The 19,998-nt window shown below is 50.6% G+C and overlaps 1 protein-coding gene across 1 annotated transcript in view; it reads left to right on the top strand.

Annotated features, from left to right (window-relative positions):
- The window catches only part of CRTAC1 (cartilage acidic protein 1), a 151,225-nt gene extending 131,581 nt beyond the window's left edge, over positions 1 to 19,644 (top strand). Inside the window, exons 9-15 of the mRNA XM_065920067.1 lie at positions 1,090 to 1,172; positions 1,992 to 2,092; positions 2,686 to 2,854; positions 14,519 to 14,664; positions 15,983 to 16,025; positions 18,434 to 18,577; positions 19,383 to 19,644. Coding sequence (XP_065776139.1) covers positions 1,090 to 1,172; positions 1,992 to 2,092; positions 2,686 to 2,854; positions 14,519 to 14,664; positions 15,983 to 16,025; positions 18,434 to 18,577; positions 19,383 to 19,414 — 718 coding nt within the window. The 3' untranslated portion in view covers positions 19,415 to 19,644. The remainder of the gene's footprint in view (positions 1 to 1,089; positions 1,173 to 1,991; positions 2,093 to 2,685; positions 2,855 to 14,518; positions 14,665 to 15,982; positions 16,026 to 18,433; positions 18,578 to 19,382) is intronic.
- Positions 19,645 to 19,998: the final 354 nt, after the last annotated feature.

Raw genomic sequence — 19,998 nt, 5'->3', positions numbered from 1 at the left:
TGGAGGACACGTCCCAGGTACTCACGTGCTGTAGCCTACACCCACCCTGCAGTTCTGCCAGTCCCCTCTGCCATCCAGCCCCCAGAAGCTCCAGCCCAGGGAACCCTGGCCTCCTCCTAAAAGAAACCATTGGCTACAGCACAGTCCTCTGGTGACCCTGTGATTTGAGCAACAAGCCCCACCTGCAATGTGTGGGAAGAGCGATATAGATCCCTCCTGGTCCTTCCCTGACCCTGACCCCAAAACTGCTCCACACAGCCAGGGCAGAGCACCCAAGGCTGCAAGACCCTAAGGAGGGAGAAAAATTGGAGAGGAGGCTCAAGGCCATCGTCAGCATTCAGCTCAAAGTGCAAGAGCGGCACTTTCACAGTGAACTTGTCTTCAGCAAATGTTACCACGATTCAGAGTGCAAAATAGAACCCCAGCAACCCAAAGGGACCCTTCCCTCCCTTTTGCCTCCAAAATTCCTCCATATAGGCCACAGACATGCACTTGGAGCTTCCTGAGAACCAGGCACTGTTAGATGCTGCAGGAGATGCAAAGAAGAAGAATACATGGTCCCAGCCTGCAAAGAACTCAGTCTAACTGAGGAGATAAGATACATTCATGCAGAGCTTCAACCTGAGGCAGAAAGGCCAGGAAAGTGACAGAGGCAGAGCAGGAAGGCACTGCTTCTAGCCGGACGATCAGGGAGGGCGTGGAGGAGGTGGCATTGGGGTGGGGTGGGACCCTGCGCAGCATCCAGAACTCAAAAACCCAGGGCCACATGAAGGAAAGTGAAGGTCAGTTGAAGGTAGCTGCGTCCCTGCCCCTTCTGCATCCATCACCTGCCCTTCCCCAGGCTGTCTATAATTCATCCATTAGAGAAGGAAAAATCAATATTTACCAACATAAATTAAAACCCGAGAAAGGCACAGCCAGGGTGTAGACAGGGTCTGTGAGCAGAGTGGCTCTGTCAGTGTGCAGGTAGCGGGGTCTCGGGGTGCTCAGAGCATGGAGAATGGACTTAGTGGACTCCCAGGTCCAGAGGGCCCACTGGGGCTTTGCCAGATGTGGTCTTCCGTGAACCACCTGTCTCCTCTCCTGCAGCGTCATCCGCAGGGAGCACGGTGACCCCCTCATCGAGGAGCTCAACCCTGGCGATGCCTTGGAGCCTGAAGGCCGGGGCACAGGTGAGGACACCTGAGAGCTCCAGCCTGCTTTCCCCCAGCTAAGTGCTGCCCTTAGCAGGGATGCTGCAGCTAGCCCCATAGCCGGGCTTGTCCTGTCCCCACCCACCCTGAAGGCTGAGATCCCCGGGGCAGGGGCGGGGAGGGGCCTGGGAGTGCCATGCTGGAAGCAGAAGAGGGAAATGTCCATTTTCCCAGCCCCAGGGCTGTGGGGTCACAGGCATGGGGAGCCATGGGCAATAGTGTCTCTGCTGATGCTGTGCCGGGAGGGGAAGGAAAGGAGAGGCTGGGGTTCCTGCAGTCTGACCCCTCCGGGCATTCAGGCTGGTGGCAGAGAAAGAGCACTGGATCAGGAGGCCTAAGACCTGGCCCTGCCATTGCCATTGTCTTGGAGAAGGTGCTCCATCTTCTGGGTCTTGTTCTCCACACCCATGAAATGGGGATAACTGCATGTGCCTTCTTCATGTCTCTGGGTTGTGGTGAGGACAAAAAGGAGACCAGTATATGCAAACACGTGATAGATTGATAAAAACTGTGCATGTGTCTATATTATGTATAACAGACCAGACAGAAGCCCTCAGCATCCAAGTTGTTTGCACCTACACTCTCCTTGCAAAAGTCCAGGGGAAGGAAAGGGACCCCTGCCCGATTTCCACAAATTCCTATCACGAGCAGCTATTAGAAGAGGAGCTTCACGGTCCAGCCTTCATGCCGCAGCGCTGTGGTCTTTCCTTCACACAGGGCATGGACTGGCCTAGGTCAGGAGCCCTCCTCCTGTTGATCTCCTGGCCGATGGCCAGACTGAAATCTGTGCTGTTGCAGGGGGCGTGGTGACCGACTTCGATGGAGACGGGATGCTGGACCTCATCTTGTCCCACGGAGAGTCCATGGCTCAGCCGCTGTCCGTCTTCCGGGGAAATCAGGTGTGCCTGGACCTGGGGACCCTCGGAGCTGTGCCTGGCATGCTCCCCTGGGCCTGGGATAAACAGAGGAACAGAACAGAGGAGCCTGGGGTGCTTGTTTGACTGGAATGGCAGGAAACGGACATCCCAGAGAGGAAGCAGATGAGGTCCCAGACACTCAGTAAGCGCCCAAGAAGGGCTGCTTCTCAGAGAAGTCTTCTGCCCCTCTCCTTCCACTGGCACATCTCCAAAAACTCTTCTCCCTGAGCCTATCTTCGGGAAGATCCCCTGGAGAAGGAAACGGCACCCCACTCCAGTATTCTTGCCTGGGAAATCCCATGGACAGAAGAGCCTGGCAGGCTACAGTCCACAGAGTCACAAAGAGACAGACACGACTGAGTGACTAAACAATAAGACACCAAATTGGCTTTCCCTGCTCTTCTGCAGAGCTGCTCCTGGCAAGCTTCAGTCAGTCAGTCCGCCTTGTTCACCCTCCCTGCCTGGCTCCCTCCTCCTCTCTTTCCTCTGTCCCTTCTCTTCTCCCCCTCTTCCTCCTCTCTGATCCTTCCACCCGCCCGGCTGATGCCCAGACCTGCGTTCCTCCCCCGCTACAGGGCTTCAGCAACAACTGGCTGAGGGTGGTGCCACGAACCCGCTTTGGGGCCTTCGCCAGGGGTGCCAAGGTCGTGCTCTACACCAAGAAGAGCGGGGCGCACCTGAGGATCATCGATGGGGGCTCAGGCTACCTGTGCGAGATGGAGCCCGTGGCTCACTTTGGCTTGGGTGAGTCAGGGCTCAGGGTGGGGGCGGGGCGGTTGGGGGGTACCGTGGGCTCTTGTCAGGGCAGTGGGATGCAGGGCTCTGTAGAGCCCCCTGAAATGCAGGGCTCACAGCCTGAGCATCTTTCAGGTGCCACTAGCTACTGGAGGCCAACCTACTTTGAGATGAACCTGAACTCAGAAGGGAGGCTCTTCATTGCTCCACTTCTTGCTGGGGTCCCCATCCTAGTGCCTCTGACGAAGCAGTTCACCCTGGGGTCAGAGTATTTAATTCATTTGTTCAAGGCTATGGCCTTGTTCTTCAAACAATGGCTACACCAAACCTGTCCACACCAGCTGCTTCCCCGGATGCCTGGATGTTGGTTCAGCAATTAAAGTGTCTCAGCAAACCCTGGATGCCTTCTCTTAGCTAAAAGGCTTGGGAGAAGCATGGCGGTGATGCCATCCCCAAGAAGGTAAAAATAGGTTCTTGATTGGGAGAGGGGGATTGAAAAATCTTCTACTCTTTTATGTATGTATATATATGTATGTATGGGATCCCCAGGTGGCTCAGTGGTAAGGAATCTGACTGCCAGTACAAGAGACACAGGAGTCATGGGTTCAATCCCTGGGCCAGGAAGATGCCCTGAAGAAGGAAATGGCAACCCACTCCAGTATTCTTGCCTGGAGAATCCCATGGACAGAAGAGCCTGGCGGGCTACAGTCCATGAGATCACAAGGAATCAGAAACAACTGAGCGACTGAGCACTCACACATATATGTATATATAAATATGTATAGTATATCTGTGTGTATACATATATATATAATATAAACAGATACGCAGTATACCTGCGATATTAATAAAATATCACTATAGCTCTATTAGTATAGCTAAAGTAACAAAAGTGACAAGGCCAAATGCTGGCAAGGATGTGGAGAAGCTGGATCTCTCATTCACTCCTGGTACATCTACTCTGGAAAATAGTTTGGCAGTTTCTTTTAAGACAAAAAGAAAACTATACTGTACAACAACTATGAAAGTCGCTCAATCTATAAGATCCAGCAGTTGCACTGCTGGGCATTTATCCCAGGTAAATGAAAACTTATGTCCACATAAAAATCTATGCATGATTGTTCATAGTAACTTTTTCTCTGATAGCCCAAGATGGAAACAGCCTCAATGTCCATCCATGGGTTAATGGGTTAACAAGCTGCCGTCCATCCACACCATGGAATATTGAAAAGTGAAAGTCACTCAATCGTGTCCCCATGGACTTTACAGGCCAGAATACTGGAGTGGGTAGCCACTCCCTTCTCCAGGGGATCTTCCCATCCCAGGGATTGAACCCAGGTCTCCCATATTGCAGGTGGATTCTTTACCAGCTAAGCCACTGAGGAAGCTTACTCAGCAACAAAAAGGAATGAAACATTGATACATGCAGCAATTTGGATAGCTCTCATGTGTATTATAATGAGTGGCGGTGGGGGGGGTGGTGAAGTCAGTCTCAGAAAGTCACATACTATTGATTCCATTTATATAATATTCTCAAAATGACAAAATTATAGAGATGGAAAATAGATCAGTAGTTGCTGGGGGTTAGAAATGGTGAAAGGGGGAGGGGTGGGTATGACTTTAAAAGGAGAACCCTAGGAGGTCTTCATGGTGATGGAGCAGTTCTATGTTTTGATCGTGGTGGGAGCTGCACAATTCAACAGGTGATAAAGAACAGAGAACTTATACACACACATTGTGCCAATGTCAACTTCCTGGTTTTGATGTTGTATTATAGTTACATAAGGTATATGTAACATTAGGTATATGTGAGCAACTAGATGAAAGGCATACAGAACCACTCTATACTATCTTTTATAACTTCGTGTGAATCAATAATTCATCAAAATAAAGCATTTTTAAAGAAATGCACTAAGGAAGGGAATTAGGGGGGGAAAGTTGTGAAAGGTCTTCTTGGGGAAGAAGCACAATAATGGAAAAAGTGTCAAGAAACATTACGGGGTGGGGGATGGGGGCAACAGTGTCTTTACTAAAACACAACAATTAAGGAAAATATTTAAGGAACGTCCCTTGGCAGTCCAGAGTTAAGAGTCTGTGCTTCCCCTGCAGGAGGTGCAGGTTCAATCCCTGGCTGAGGAACTAAGATCCCATATGCCATGTGGCATGGACAAAAATGGAAAATAAAATAAGTATTAAAAAAAAAAGAAAGGAAGCCATTTGAGTCAAATATACCTAGGTTCAAAATCAGATACTGATGATATTAACATAAAAAGAACAGGCAATACGGTCTCAAATTAACAAATATATATGTGTATGTTAATATTATATATACATCATATGGGCATAGAAAAAAGCTAAAAGAAAACGCAAAAAGTGTGAACAGTGGTTCTCCTTGAGTGGCTGTATCCATATGGTAATTCTTTCTTGTTCTAGGTGTGGTGACATTTTACTCTTATTATTTCACTTCATCCTCATGATTACCCTTTGATATGGGCATGATTTATCCCCATTTTACAAATGGGAAACCTGAGGATCAGAACCATTAAACATTCCCCAGTCACATAAATGGCAGAGCTGAGATTCAAATCCAGACCTAACTGGGCAGGTGATTTTTATTTTCTTCCGTACTTTTTCTTCAGTATTTTGGGCTTCCTTGGTGGTTCAAACGGTAAGGAATCTGCCTGCAATAGAGGAGACTCAGATTCAGTTCCTGGGTCAGGAAGATCCCCTGGAGAAGGGAATGGCTACCCACTCCATATTGTTGCATGGAGAATTCCATGGACAGAGGAGCCTGGCAGGCTACAACCCATGAGGTTGTAGAGTTGGACACGACTGAGTGACTAACACTTCATTTCACTTTCATATTTTGTGTATGTGTGTATGTGTTTTCCAATTTTTATAGGCAACACATAATATTTATGTCATCTGAAAAAGAAGCATAAATTTTTAGGGGACCAAGGGCCTGGTTATATGAACATTTTCTCAGGCTATTTCACCCTGGGTAGGTCAACCAGGCATTGGAAGTCTATCACTTTTAAGTCAGCCATTTACTATGCTGGCCCTAACGGTACAAGATGACTTTTATTTTATTTTTAAATATGTATCTATTTATTTATTTGGCTGCATCAGGTCTTAGTTGCTACATGCAAGATCTCATTCCCCAACCAGGGGTTAAACCTGGTCTCCCTACACAGAACACAGAGTTCCAGCCACTGGACCACCAGGAAAGTTCTAAGATGACTTTTAAATACATAGTCCTCTCTTACAATATAGTAGTAGTCGATATTAATCAAGTGTTTAGTGTATGCCTGACACTGGTCTAAATGCTTTACCTAAGATACCTTATTCCAGTCTCACCACGACAGGATGAACTAAGAATCATAGCCCCATTTTACAGGTCCAGAAACTGAGACTGAGGTTAAGTCACACCTCCAGAAGATAGGGAGGACTGGATTTGGACCCCATCTCCTTGAACACCACAGTCTGGGGTCTTAACCACTGTGATTTGACTGCCGGACTCCCATAGCTGTTCTGTGCACAGCCAGCCAGGGTCCTGCTCTGCCCCTTTCTCACTGGGCATCCATGACCCCTCAGTTACCAAATGACCCAAGTGAGCCCATCCATACCATGGTGATAGCCATGGTCCCACAGGTTGGATGTTTATCCAGATATCTGGCTTGGCTATCAACCCACACCCCATTGTACAGATAAGAAATTGAGGCTCACAAAGCAAATCAATGTTGAGGCCAGGACCGGGGCTGGTTTCTCCTTTCCCCTCGCCCCTTGAGCTGACTCTGCTATTTTGAGGTATGTATTGTGGGTCTTATTGGGCCTCTTTTCTGGCCAGTGTCTGTCCCTACCAAGAGAACAGATCTGCTTCTTCAGCTGGGATGGTATCCTGGGGGCCCAAGAGCCTCCATGCCTCTTCCCAACTATCTGCCTCCACAGCTCAGGTTATGGAGGCTGCTCCTGGTTGGGACTCCCTGACAGCCCGAACTGCCAATCCTTGCTCTTCTGCATGGCCATGGGGTTTGTTCTGGGTCTGAACTCTGGTTCAGACTGCTGCACGGATCCCCTGCAGCCTCCTTGCCAACGGATCCACTCCCAGAGAGGTACAGAAGGAAGACTACACTTGGAGACGGGCCCCAGTGGGTCAATCATGGGCCTGGCAGTGAGACACTCTAAGGCTGCTCAGCAGGCAGCAGGGCCAACAGGTGGGGACACGGCGAGGTGCAGCTTCGACACCCCCACATCCAGGAGGATCTTCATGAATCCAGCACAGCGCAGGCCTTCCTGACTGATGGAGGGGCCAGTAGTGGGGCAGGGGGAGAGGGAACCAATGGGAAAGCCAGATGGGAAGGAAGGACTGCGGAAAGAGAGAAACAGTGGGGAGAGAACAGAAACAGAAACAGTGGGGAGACAGAAATGGGTCACAGGGGAGACCAAGACATGTGGTCAAGAGACAGATGAAACAAGGAATTGCTCCCTGCCCTCCAGGCTCACAGTCCCGTGAGAGAAGCCGGGGACACCGGAGCTCTGGTCACAAGCACATTTGGGTGCTCCATCACACTGGCCCAGAGGCTGTAAGAGGACCGAGACAGGAGAAACCCAGTCTGCTCTGAGCAAGGAGTGGGCCTTGAACTAGGTCTAGAAGGATGGTAGGAATGTGTAAGGCGTCGATGGGGGCTGGCCTGGCTTGAACAAAGGCCAGAGGTGAGAGGGTTCACGATGTCCACGGGACGGGAAGGGTCTGGTGGGAGCAGAGTCTGAAAAGGGAGGCCAGGGCCAACCTGTCAGGGGCTCCCAGAGCCCCGCGGAGAGTGTGGGCAGAATGGAGGGGCTCGCAGAGCGGGGAAAGCCACAGCCAGGCTCAGCTTTCAGTGGGCGGGGGTTGTGGGGGAGGGAGGACCGTGGAGGAGCCCAGGAGCCTCTCCAGGGGCCCCAGACTGGCACCTAGAGCCCTGCAGGGAGAGCAGCATTTGCAATTTTTTCAGAAAGCTTTAGTTTTGTACTTTTTTCCTGACTGTAAGAATAATGTATATTGATTATAGGAAAATTAGAAAGTATAACACCATAAAAAAAGAAAGTAAAAATAACCTACAATCTCGCCACTACGTGTGGAATATTAAGCAAAAAGGAAACGTTCTCTCTTCACCCTCCCCCAGGGTCATGGGATTCATTTAGTAGCTGCTTGCTGAGCACCTACTATGTGCCAAACACTAACTGAAGGAAGATCCTTGCCATGGGTGACCTTACATTCTAGTGGAAGGAGGAGTCACATATGATACCTAATAAACATAACAACTAGGTAAATATATGAACGGTTAGAAGACGTTAAGTGCTATGAAAAAAGAAAATGCGGAACAGGGTAAAAGAATTAGGAATGCAGAAGGGAACAGACAGGGAGCAGTTTCAATAGGTAGTCGGGGGCAGCCTCTTGCCAATTCCACACTTTTTGATAAGATTTTATTGCATGCAAAATACACAGGAGCACATTTATAAATAAATATGCCTCGAAAGCTTTTTTAACGGAAATTATTATACTCTCCCTATTATTCCCAAACTTGCTTTTCTCCCCCCGTCTGTCTTAACTGTATATCCTGGACATTATTCCAAGTCTGTGCATATCTCATATCTTTGTTTTCCTTTAGTGCTTCACAGTATTTTATTGTGTGGCTGCATCCATAATTTATTTAGCAAGCCCCCTGCTGATGGACAGTAGGCCGGTTTCCAGTCCGGAGTAGTTTGTTTGGTCGTATTTGTAGTGAGCAGGGGCAGGTCCAGAACAGGAATGCAGAAAGGGCTGTCCTGATGTCAGGACAGGAAGGAAGGACTAGGAAGAAGATGTGGGGCCCCCCCAAGGCTGTGCAGGAGGGCAGAGGGCTGCAGGAAGCCTCTTCCACCACCCATAATGCTCATGCTCATCCCCTCTGACCCTGTTCCTTCCTGCCTCCAAAACCACCCCTGCCTCCTCCTGATTTTGCAGCAAAGTGTGGTGATCAGCTTGTCCATGGTCAGCAGCCAGCCCCCTCCCTGGGGCAATTCTCTCCCCCACATACCTGCCCAGCTCCTCTCGGCTCCTGAGCCACTGGCTGGAGAACCAGCGCCTTCCCATGCTGTGGGCCTTTGCATGGTCAGTACTGAGCTGTGCTTAGAGGACTCAGCTTCTCAGACACTCACGTGCATGCCTAAGGGTCCAGACTGCATCGCATCACACAGTAAAACTCAGGGAACTTGCTGCGTTTCATGCTTCAGGGGGCAGGGGTTCTCAGTGGGCCACTCTGTTATGCAGAGCGCTCTCAGCTTCATCCTGTAAAACCTTCCATACACCCCTGCTCGGGGAGCTCCCTGGCCTCCTTCCACCATCCCCCACCCTGTCCTGCCCTTCCCCTGGTCCTCCCAGTGCAGACGGCCAGCCAGCCTCATAAACAAGCATTTCTGCTCACAGCCCCTGTTGAGTACCCTGCTGGACTTGGGTTGCTCTGAACCCCAACACCTCAACCCCCGCATACCCACCCCATGTAGCCCATACCCAGGCTCTCTGGTCCCGGGCTAGCAGAGAGCTAAGGCAGCTCTACCAAAGCCAATACATGAAAACAAACACCAATAATCTCCTTTCTCCACCAGCCTCCCACTTGGGCTCACCCCCTGGGCCAACCCACCCCAGGCTTTGATGGCACCCCCATCCCCTACACGTACACCCCTCCTTCCTTCAGCTGATTGTTCGCAAGTGACTCAGAGCTGCCTCCCAGCCGGCTGGTGCTCTTTTAGGAAAGGAAAATTCAGTGGCCCACATAAAAATCGCTTTAATAAAGTGCAAAAATATTCCACCAACTGTATTCCCACCATCTGTTTTGCTTGTGATTCTTCTGAAAAGCGCAATTCTCTGTGCCTCTTTGGCCTTTGTCCTTTAAAAGCTTCCAGAGGCGACTCCCTGCTGCTCTTAATGGGGGGCCTCCTCTGCTCCCAGACACACAGGCCCGGCAGTCTGGCCAACTTAAAGGCTGCCCTTGTGTAGTGTCTGGTGGCCGGGCCCCCTGGCTTGTGCAACTGCAGGAAGACTTGAAATTTCTGGGGCAGAGGGAACGGCCGGGCCTGGGGGCAGGAGCCTGGGTTCCAGTCTGAGCTCAAACACCTGCAGTTCCCCTGCACCTTGCCAAGCCTCAGTGTCTACATCCAGGGAGTGGGTGTAAATTCTCCCTCGTGGAGTAATTAAGAGGCTTCAATCAGTCACACCTTCGAGAGTTCCAAGTTCCTCCCCATCTCCTCTCCCACCCACCCCACTTAACGCCCAAGCTCACACCCTGCTTCACCCACTTTGAACTTCTCCCCAATCGTCAACAACACATGTCCTTTTCATATCTCTATACTTTTGCCTCTATCTCTTTTCCACTTCCTGGAACGTCCTTCCCTTCCCTTCTGTGCCTCCCAAGCTCTTATTCCTCCTGTATCCTCCAACAAAATGACTTTTAACACCTGCCTCTCTCACCAAGTGGTACTGATACTATATGTGCACTTTCCCAGTTATTTTAACATAATCACTGTGTTCATTGCCCCCACAGGGCTCAGCTCCTCCAGGATGGGTCCTAGGTCTGTCTCCTTCCTGCTGAATCCCAGCTCCCTGCATGATGCTTGGTCCATGGTGGTTTGGTCATGGGGCTGGGGTGGGCAGTAGAATAAGGGTTTAGCAGGTGTGGGCTTCAGGATCAGACATTCCCTCTCTGGGTAGCTGTGAGCAATGCCCTTCACTTCTCTAAGTCTCATCCCCTTTGATTCTAAGATGGAAATTATAAAACTAGTATTTTCTCAGGGGGCTGCCATGAGGATCCAGTGCCCTGACACTGAGAATCACAGCGTGCAGTTTGGAATGCATATTCTGTAGTATTTTTGGCAACAAGGGGAAGTCCTTTGGGAACTGCAGGGTGCCCCCCATGTCTAAGAGATGATGGGGATGCTAAGGGTCAAAATTGGCTAGGGCAGCACTCACATCCAAGGAAAGATTGTCCTTCCTGGATAGGCTAGAGCTCCCATCTTACAGATGAGGAAACGGAGGCCCCCAAATAATCAGTAACAAAAGAGGGAGTCCTGCAGAGATGTGCCCTTCCCATGGCTGACTTCTATCCTAGTCCTGCGGATCCCTGGGTCTGGAGGAAGAGAGGAAGCAGGATTCAGATGCAGGATGTAAATTTGTGATTGTCTATGAATATTCGACAGCTCTTGAGTTATTTGTGGCACTTCTGTCAGGCTGGAAAATGTATTCGTGTAGCTGCTCTGTTGGCTTAGGCGAGAAACATTTGTTCTTCTTTGTCTCCTTTTTTTTTTTTAAACATAGAAAAGTGTTTACTTTTTACATCTGCCACTTAGTTTGGGCACTGAACACCCTAAACATGCTAAATCTCTTGAACCTCAAGAGACTACTTCCAAACAGAAAAAGAGTGGGCGGTTGACACCCCCAATCCTATTTTCACCCCCTTCCCCAAAATAAATTATTGTGGTAGGAGGGAGCAGGGAAGGAGGGGGTTATGAGAAATGTTTTCTGGCTTAATAGAGCCAATCCCAGAACCAATAAGCCCCCAGCCTGGAAGGGGAGAATCTCCGTGGGGAGGGAAGCTGCATCCTGTCTGGGGGTCTCGGTGGCATGTGGGGGGTCTCTGCTCAGGGCACCTCTCTCTGGTGCTGCTGCCCCAACGCGGGCACAGGGGCAGGGGCTGCTCACCTTTGACACTTCCGGAGGGTGGTGGCTGGTCCCTGCCCTCATTAATTCATGATGGCCAGAGGAGAGACTTCTCTGGAGGCCTTGGGTTGGAGGGAGCAGAAGAGAAGCAAGCCCAGGGAGGCTCAGAAAGTGGACAGTGTGGCTCTCAAAATGCACCTTTCTCTGGGGACTGGGGGAGAAAGCTGCAGCGGGGTCCTTTCACACCGTGTGGTCTTAGCTCCGACCCCAGGAGGACCTCTACATAGAGGTGGAGGTAGATTCCAACACAGGAATCTGTGTATTGATTCCCCCAAAGTCTAGGCGTGCAGGTTCTCTCCCCATGGAGACTCTCCCCTTCCAGGCCCGTGGCTTACTGGTTCTGAGGTCGGCTCTATTAAGCCAGAAAACATTTCTCATAACCCCCTTCTCCCCCTGCTCCCTTTTCTAAAATACCGGAACCCCGTGCATACACAAAAATGTTTCACAGACCACCCTCCGCCCCCATCACAGCAATCATTGTAAAAAAATCCATTGGTGGACAGTAATGACCAAAAGCTGCTATAAATTCGACAGCACTTTTCAGTTTCACTTGTTTTGTGACAGCCTCTATACGCATTGAGGAGAAAGTAGCACACACATGTGGGTGACTTTTTTCTCAGCCCTTGACTGATGCTTGGGGGAGTGTGCAAATTTGTGGAGCCCCGAGCACCAAGCCCAGGTCTAGTCAGCCCTGGTGGGTGACAACGAGGGGGCTGCAGCATCCCTCCCACCTGTACTGAGCACTGCCCTCTTTCCCAGGTGACTGACTAGAGAAAGGCTTCTCTCAGCAGGTGAGGCCCAGCTCCCACTCTTCTCCACCCCAATCCATCACCATTAGCCTGACCTTGTCTCAGTGACAGGCCTGTTGCTTTAAGCAGGAAGCCGGGGCCAGCTTTGACGACGCCTAAACACCTGATAAATCTTTCCAACCTGCTTTCTGCCAGTGATGTAACACGTTGCTTTAAGGATGTGTGCAGATGGAATCACAGTGAATATTCCCTGAGTTTCACCACCATTATTTTCTGTAAACATTTCAGCTTGGTTGTTGTTTTTCAGTTGCTAAGCTGTGTCCAATTCTTTGTGACCCCATGGACTGCAGCACAAGAAGGCTCCCCTGTCCTTCACTATCTCCTGGAGTTGGCTCAAATTCATGTCCATTGAATTGATGGTGTTATCTATCCATCTCATCCTCTGCCATCCTCTTCTCCTCCTGCCTTCAATCTTTCCCAGCATCAGGGTCTTTTCCCAGTGAGTTGACTCTTCATATCAGGTAGCCAAAGAATTGGAACATCAGCTTCAGCATCAGTCCTTCCAATGAATATTCAGGGTTGATTTCCTTTAGGATGGACTGGTTGGATCTCCTTGCAGTCCAAGGGACTCTCAAGAGTCTTCTCCAACACCACAATTTGAAAGCATCAATTCTTCAGTGCTTGGCATTCTTTATGGTCCAGCTGTCACATTCCAGACATGACTACTGGAAAAACCATAGCTTTTACTATGTAGACCTTTGTCTGCAGAGTGCTATCTCTGCTTTTTAATACACTTTCTAGGTTTGTCATAGTTTTTCTTCCAAGGAGCAAGTGTCTTTTAATTCATGGCTGCAGTCACTGTCCACAGTGATTTTGGAGTCCAAAAAGAGAAAATCTGCCACTACTTCCACTTTTTCCTCTGCTATTTGCCATGAGGTGATGAGTTTGGATTCCGTGATCTTAGTTTTCTGAATGTTGGGGTTTAAGCCAGTTTTTTCACTCTCCTCTTTTACCCTCAAGAGACTCTATTTCCTCTTCACTTTCTGCCATTAGAGTGACATCATCTGCATATTTGAGGTTATTGATATTTCTCCTGGCAATCTTGATTCCAACTTGTGATTCATCCAGCACAGCATTTCATATGAGGTACTCTGCATATAAGTTAGATAAACAGGGTGACAATATACAGCATTGCCATATTCCTTTCCCAATTTCTAACCAGTCAGTTGTTCCATGTCCAGTTCTCACTGTTGCTTCTCAAATTGGTCTTTCTCCTGTGCTCTTTGTCACCTCAGCTTTTATATAGAACTCAACTCAAATACCTTATCCCCAAGAACCTGTCCCTCATCACCTTGACGAGAAAATGCCCCCAGTAACTCTTACTTCCTGTTTATCTCACACCCTATTTTTGTTTTCTTCACAGAGCTTGTCAATATCTGGCATTGTTTATTGGTTCATCTGTGTTGCCTATCTATCCCCACTAGAGTGGAAGCTCCCTGAAAACAGAGACTTTCCCAGTGACGGCCCCTTGCAGACTTTAACTATCAGTATAAATACAAATCAATGGAATACACCCAATATTAAAAAGCAAATCAGTTGTAAAGCTGATCATTGTCCCCAGGTCTCCCAGATGCCCCAACCCCACTCTTTCTTTCCCAACATACTAGGTACATGGTACCTAGCCAAGTAATGTACCAAGTAAATGGTACAGCCAAGATTTGAACCCAGGACTCCAAAGTCAGCCTGTTTATCACCAGGTTTAACCCTCTCCCCCAAAACAGCCTCCTGCCCATTGGCCTAGCCACTAGAGTGTAAGTTCTAGAACTGTACTGTCTGATACGGTAGCCACTAGGTTAGTGGTTAAATAATTCTATTTTAAATAGAATTTAAAATCCAGTCCCTTATCACGCCAGTGCCACACCGGAGCTCAGCATCCACCTATGGCAAGCCGCTACTATGGCTGACGAATAGGAAGAGAGCATCACCATTACTGCGCAAGTTCTCTTGGATGGCGTTGTCCTAAAGGAGCAGGATCTCGTCGACTTTGTTCACTGTTTCCCCAGCACTTAGAACAGTGTTCAGTTCATGATTTTTATCAGGTGAACGAATGAATGATGACACTCTTGCAGAGAATCCCACCCCACCCCGCACTCTCCTCTGCGGCTGATCATTTCTCCTCTCTTCCCACAGGGAAGGATGAAGCCAGCAGCGTGGAGGTGACATGGCCAGATGGCAAGATGGCCAGCAGGAACGTGGCCAGCTCGGAGATGAACTCGGTGCTGGAGATTCCCTATCCCCGGGATGATGACAGACCTCAGAACCCAGCCAGCCTGGAGGTGAGCGGAGGCATCTGGACCTCAGAGCCAAACAAGCAGGCCCCTCCCACAACCCTGCGGGCTGAAGCTGGATTCCTAGGAATTGCAGACTTTGTTTCTAGAATGATGGAAATCTTAGCAAAGGGCAGGCTTCATAGTGACTCCTCCATTTGTAGTTTCCACACCGCTATCACACCCACAGCTCTTCTACTCCTCAAAGAAATCCTAGAGGATTTCTTTGGAAATGTGTTGGAAGGGCAAGCATTTTTCACCCATTTTACAGAGAAGGTAAACTGAGACCAAGAAAGAGAACCCACCAAAACTGCACAGCCATTTGTGAGCAGAGTTAAGGACTGGCCCCAGGTCTCCTGCTTCATCTCTGATTCTTTCCAAGGCTCTGACACAGCCTCCTGTTGCCTCTGCAGACTCCTAGGAAGAGCTGTGGGCCCCTGTCCAGAGAGGATCACGCCACTGCAGATAATAGGAGCCACTTAAACTCACACAGACAAGGGGACTTACAGGGAGGTTCCAGGGGAGCTCACGAAAAGCAAGGGACACTAGGGATGAGCTAGAGCCATGGCAGTTTTGGTGGCCCCAGGAGCTCATGGACCTCTGTCTTTAGTGCACTGGCTCTGGGGGGAGCATTATCCTTCCTCAGTAATCCTCACCAGCAGCCATCATTCATCAGTTCCAACAGTCGACATTTTCTGTCTTGTGTAAAGTGTTCTGAGTTCCAACCACCGCCCCCAGCCACCAGGCTGCTGAGACCTCCACAGAGACCTAGCAAAGCCCCCACAGCCTAGAGTGACCAGGCTCCTCTGTCTTCACCTCACTTAGATCAAATTCCAGCTGCAAAGCCTTTGAGTCAGTCCTCCAGAAGAGATGTCCACTTCTTATCCAGCCAGCCCTGCCCCAAGGTGGGGTGATGGCCTGGTTCGCAGGCACCCCGGCCCCAGGAGTGGGGAAGGTTCTCAGAGAAAGGGGTGTGGGGAGTGACCTTGTCCAGCCCTCTTTACACTTTGCCTTTCTGAGACCCAGCTTGTCTCAGGTGATGCCATAGGAGGGACAGACTCTGTTGGGGGTCACGGGGCAGGCCTGTGGACCCCACGTGAGGGAAATGAGCAGGAGTTTGTTCAGGCTCTGTTCTTGGCCTTCACCCTGGGTCTCCCTTCATCAGTGCAAGGGAATCCTGGCAGGAGGGGCTCTCCCTGATTCCGAGCTGCCAGCAGTCCTTTATTGTGGGGTCAGGGTGACAGCCGCTCTGTGGCTGTGACTGGGAGGGGACCTGAGATGGGGTCTTCCCAACTCACTAGTGTCTCTGCTTCTGCCCATCTTGCAGTGCGGCCAAGGATTCTCTCAGCAGGAAAATGGCCATTGTGCGGGTGAGTTGCCTGCAGGTACCAGAGGCCGGAATCTCACTGGGGAGGGTCAGCCTGGGCTCTGGAAGACTCAGGTTGCAGACAAGGGGCCGTGGGAGCGGTGAGAAGGAGAATGTGTTGTTTGTCCCTGGGGCTTCAGATGCCAAGACAACCGCCAGGTGACTCGGCAAGGTGGGAATGATGGTAGCAGCCTGCAGGCTGAATCACTACAGCTCTGGGAATTGACAGCGCTTCCCTGCCGTGAATACAGAGAACAATCACCAGGAGGAGACACAATTGCCTAGACAGAGCACACAGGGAGGCCTGGCTCCTGGAAGCCATGGTGGGTGGGCATGCATCCTCCATCCAGCACAGCAGCCAGTAAAGGGGAGTGGGCAAGGCAAGAGTGGGCATGGCTAGCCAGGGGGCATTGGAGCAAACCAGGATGTGGCATGTGGTCACAGCTCAGAAGGGAGATCACGGCCTTTTGCAGTATTGGGGGGCAGGTAACTGCAGCACAGCCAGACTCTGTGAGGCAGATCTGTGAGGATCCGGGGACCTCCTAAAACCTCTCAAAGGCCTGGAATGGGCAAGGGTAGCCTAGAGGCTCAGCACCGAGAAAACTTTCAAACCCTATGTCTTCCATCCTAAGGACCAGCAGTGAGGGGTCAGGCCAAGGACTCCACCTGCCCTTAGATGCTCAAGCTGCATTCTTCCCAAGGCCCCTCTGCAGCCACTCATCAGTCCCAGGTGAATGGTTTGCTCTGAGATGTGGAGTGAACGAGACAGTCCCTGCCCTCTTGCGGCTTAGAGCCAGCGGGACGGACACACAGAGAAATAGGTTGACCACACATCCTGGGCAGGGCTTGTGCAGAGGGGGTGCTAAAGGAGCACAAAGGTGGGGTGCTAAACCAGTCTAGTGAGGGTCCAAGAAAGTGCCCCAGAGATAGTTTAGGTCTAAGCTGAGACCTGAGGGGTGATGAGGAGCTTGCCAGTCAGTGGGGAGAAAGTGTTCCAATGGAGGGTACTGCCTGGGCAAAGGACCACAGGTGAGAAGTGGAGAGGATGCCTGGAAGAGTGGCTTGAGGAAGAAATTAGTTCCCTCCACTCCTCATGTCCCCACCGTGGCCACTCTAAACAGACGGTGCATATACCCAGAAATTCCAGCATTTTCTCCATGTGCTGGGAAGACCCTGTGACCTCTGCAGTGCAGCCGCCTCTTCATTTCATCACCCAGAAGACATCTGGGTGCCTCCTGCCCAGCACCCTATGTGGGGAGCTGGGGGTGCAGGTCAGGTATCTGCCCTGGAGGGGTGTTCATTCTAGTCGGGCAGACTGACCACAAGTCACATGACCCAAGAGCTGGACAAGATGAGTTAAGAGTCGTTTAAGCAAGGTGCTCTCTGAAGACTCTTCTAGAAGACGTGGGCAGGGAGAGGACCTTTGAGCTGAGACCTGAAGGTCAGGAAGGGTCCAGCCATAGAAAGAGTGGAGGGAGGAGCTTGCCCAGCAGAGGGGAGAGCGGGAGCGAAAACCATGCGGCAGGAGAAAGACTTAGTGTGTGAAATGGACAGGAAGGAGGCCGGAGTGCTGGGAGAGGATGGATGAGCCAGATGCCACATCAGGGAGGATCTGGAGTCCCCAGGAGGGAGTCTGGACTTTGTTCTCAGGGCCCTTTGCAGTTAAGCAAGAGCATGGCATGGTATGGTTCATATTTTTAAAAATCACCTGCCTGCTGAATTGCAGATAGGATTGGAGGAAGTGGGGAAGCTGGGAGGCCTGGGGAGTGGGTAGGGGTGTAGAGAGGGGGAGGGAGAAGGGGAGAATGCAGCTGCAGAAATCCAGGCAAGAGCTGCTGGTGGCTAGGGACAGGCTGGTGGCAGAGGAGTGAGAGGGAGGTGGTCAGATGGGAGAGGTACGATGGGCCAGAATTGACAGGATCTGTTGTTAAATCGCCTGCAAATTAAGGAAACTGGAAGAATCAGGAATCTCTCCGATGTCTGCTTGAGGAGCCGAGAGACTGATTGTGGCCTTGATTGAGCTGGGGAGGATGGGAACAGGGGACAGAAGAGGCTCAAAGGCCAGGGGATCTAGAGTTCCATTTCAACCTAGTAAGTCTGGGATGCATTGTAGACATTCATGAGCCTGGAGCCCCAAGGAGAGGTCATAGCTCAAGATAGGAGGCCTGGAATCATCCATATGTGAAGGGACCACCTAGAGAAACTGTGGGAGATAGAAAAGAAGACCCAGGACAACATGAGTGCCCTCAAGGTGTAAAGGTCAAGTATAGGAGGAGCCAGCCAAGAAGACTGAGCAAGTTGAGGCCCAGGGAGAAGGGACATGCCCAAGGTCATGGCGGGAGTGGGGAAGCAGAACCTGAGCAAGGACCCACTGCCCCCAGCCCCCAGTGAGCGGCTCCCCTCGCCTTTCAGACACCAACGAATGCATCCAGTTCCCATTCGTGTGCCCTCGAGACAAGCCCGTGTGTGTCAACACGTACGGAAGCTACAGGTGCCGGACCAACAAGAGATGCAGTCGGGGCTATGAGCCCAATGAGGACGGCACGGCCTGTGTGGGTGAGTGGGGCCCTGTCCACCGTTCAGTAGCAAAGGGAACTTGCCATCCACCGGGGAGCTCTGGGAGGCCCCAAATTGAGGTTCTCAGCTCCTGCCTTCTCCTGGCTGGAGGGCATCTCCCTAGACCCTTGTGGGGTCTCCAAGGAAGACCATGACAGGCTTGGAGAAGCCCCACCACTACTGCCATCAAGTGAGGGGCCCCTGGGGTGCTGTGTCCTGGCCAGAAGCCATTGCTCTTCCTGTTTCTCCCTTTCCTGAAACTAATGTTCCTACCTTAGGGTCAGCCCATGTTTTCTTACCTGGGATATAGACTAGCTCCTGCTCACCTTTGTCTGAATTTCTGAACTGGTATTTGTCTTCTTCCTCCCAAATGCTTCCCCCACCCCCACCCCACCCCTATTCCCCTTCTCTTTTCCCCATTTTCTGTCTCCCCACTCCATCCTTTTTGCAGCTCAAGTGGCCTTTTTAGGTGGGTATCCTTCTGCCGCCTTTAGAATCTCTGAGCCTCTCTCTTGGGCCTCATCTCTTTCTCTAGGCCTTGGACTTTGCCTTCAGTTATATGCACTTTAAATTCCATCAATAAAGAAAAAAAAACTAACAATCTTTGTGGAAAACTAAATCTCTCCCGCTGCCTGTCTTTCTCCACGCCCAGTAGATTCTGCTGCGTGCTCCCTCTGAATGGACAGCGGGGGTGGCCATCTTTGAAGAGGGAAGTTTGGGAGATGCTGATATTTGTGTCACCTTTAGTTGTTTGTGAAGTCTTTCTTTGCATGTCTTCTGAGAACATGTTTTTTACCCCATCCAGCCTCCCTCACTCCTTCAGAAGAATCAAGATAGTCCTGTCTTTTCTGTATCCTCCAGTGCCATGAGCGGCTTATTTTGCCCTTAACAAAGATGGCGCCCAGGCGGTTGCTTGCTCAGTTGATTTGGCAGTGTGTCCCGTGCCTGCTGGTCTGGCCTGTGCTGTTTCTGCTCTGCGGGCCCTGAGTGCCTGTGGTAGAGAAAGCCATATCGGGGTTGGTGGTGATGGGGGGTGGGGGGAAGGGTGGCCACTTGGGACTCTTGATAAAAAATGTTAAAGTTTGAACTTGCTAAGTCTTCCAGTCTCTTTCTGAAGAAATTATACCAATAAACTCTCTGCTGGATATTAATGTCTAGCTGGTGAAAAAAAAAAAAGTGTCTGAGGCAAAGCAGAGCTGGTTAGAATGCTGAATTAGCAGCAGCCCTTCCATCACGTGGCCCTTGGAAAGCATATCATGATACAGAGAAAGTGTTTGCCCCAGGCATGAGCAATGGTTGGGTTTGCGCAGCAGTGTTCACTTGGGAGACACTGGGGTTTGGACCAGGTGAGGCATGTGGAATGAGTAAGGGACAGACATGGAGGGAATGCTCTGGGGCAGTCACTTCTGTCTGGGGCTCAG

The sequence above is a fragment of the Muntiacus reevesi genome, chromosome 2, assembly GCF_963930625.1.
Source record: "Muntiacus reevesi chromosome 2, mMunRee1.1, whole genome shotgun sequence".
NCBI classification, from domain to species: Eukaryota; Metazoa; Chordata; class Mammalia; order Artiodactyla; family Cervidae; genus Muntiacus; species Muntiacus reevesi.
The sequence above is the reverse complement of the archived record's forward strand: the minus strand, read 5'-3'. Positions and strand labels throughout refer to the sequence as shown.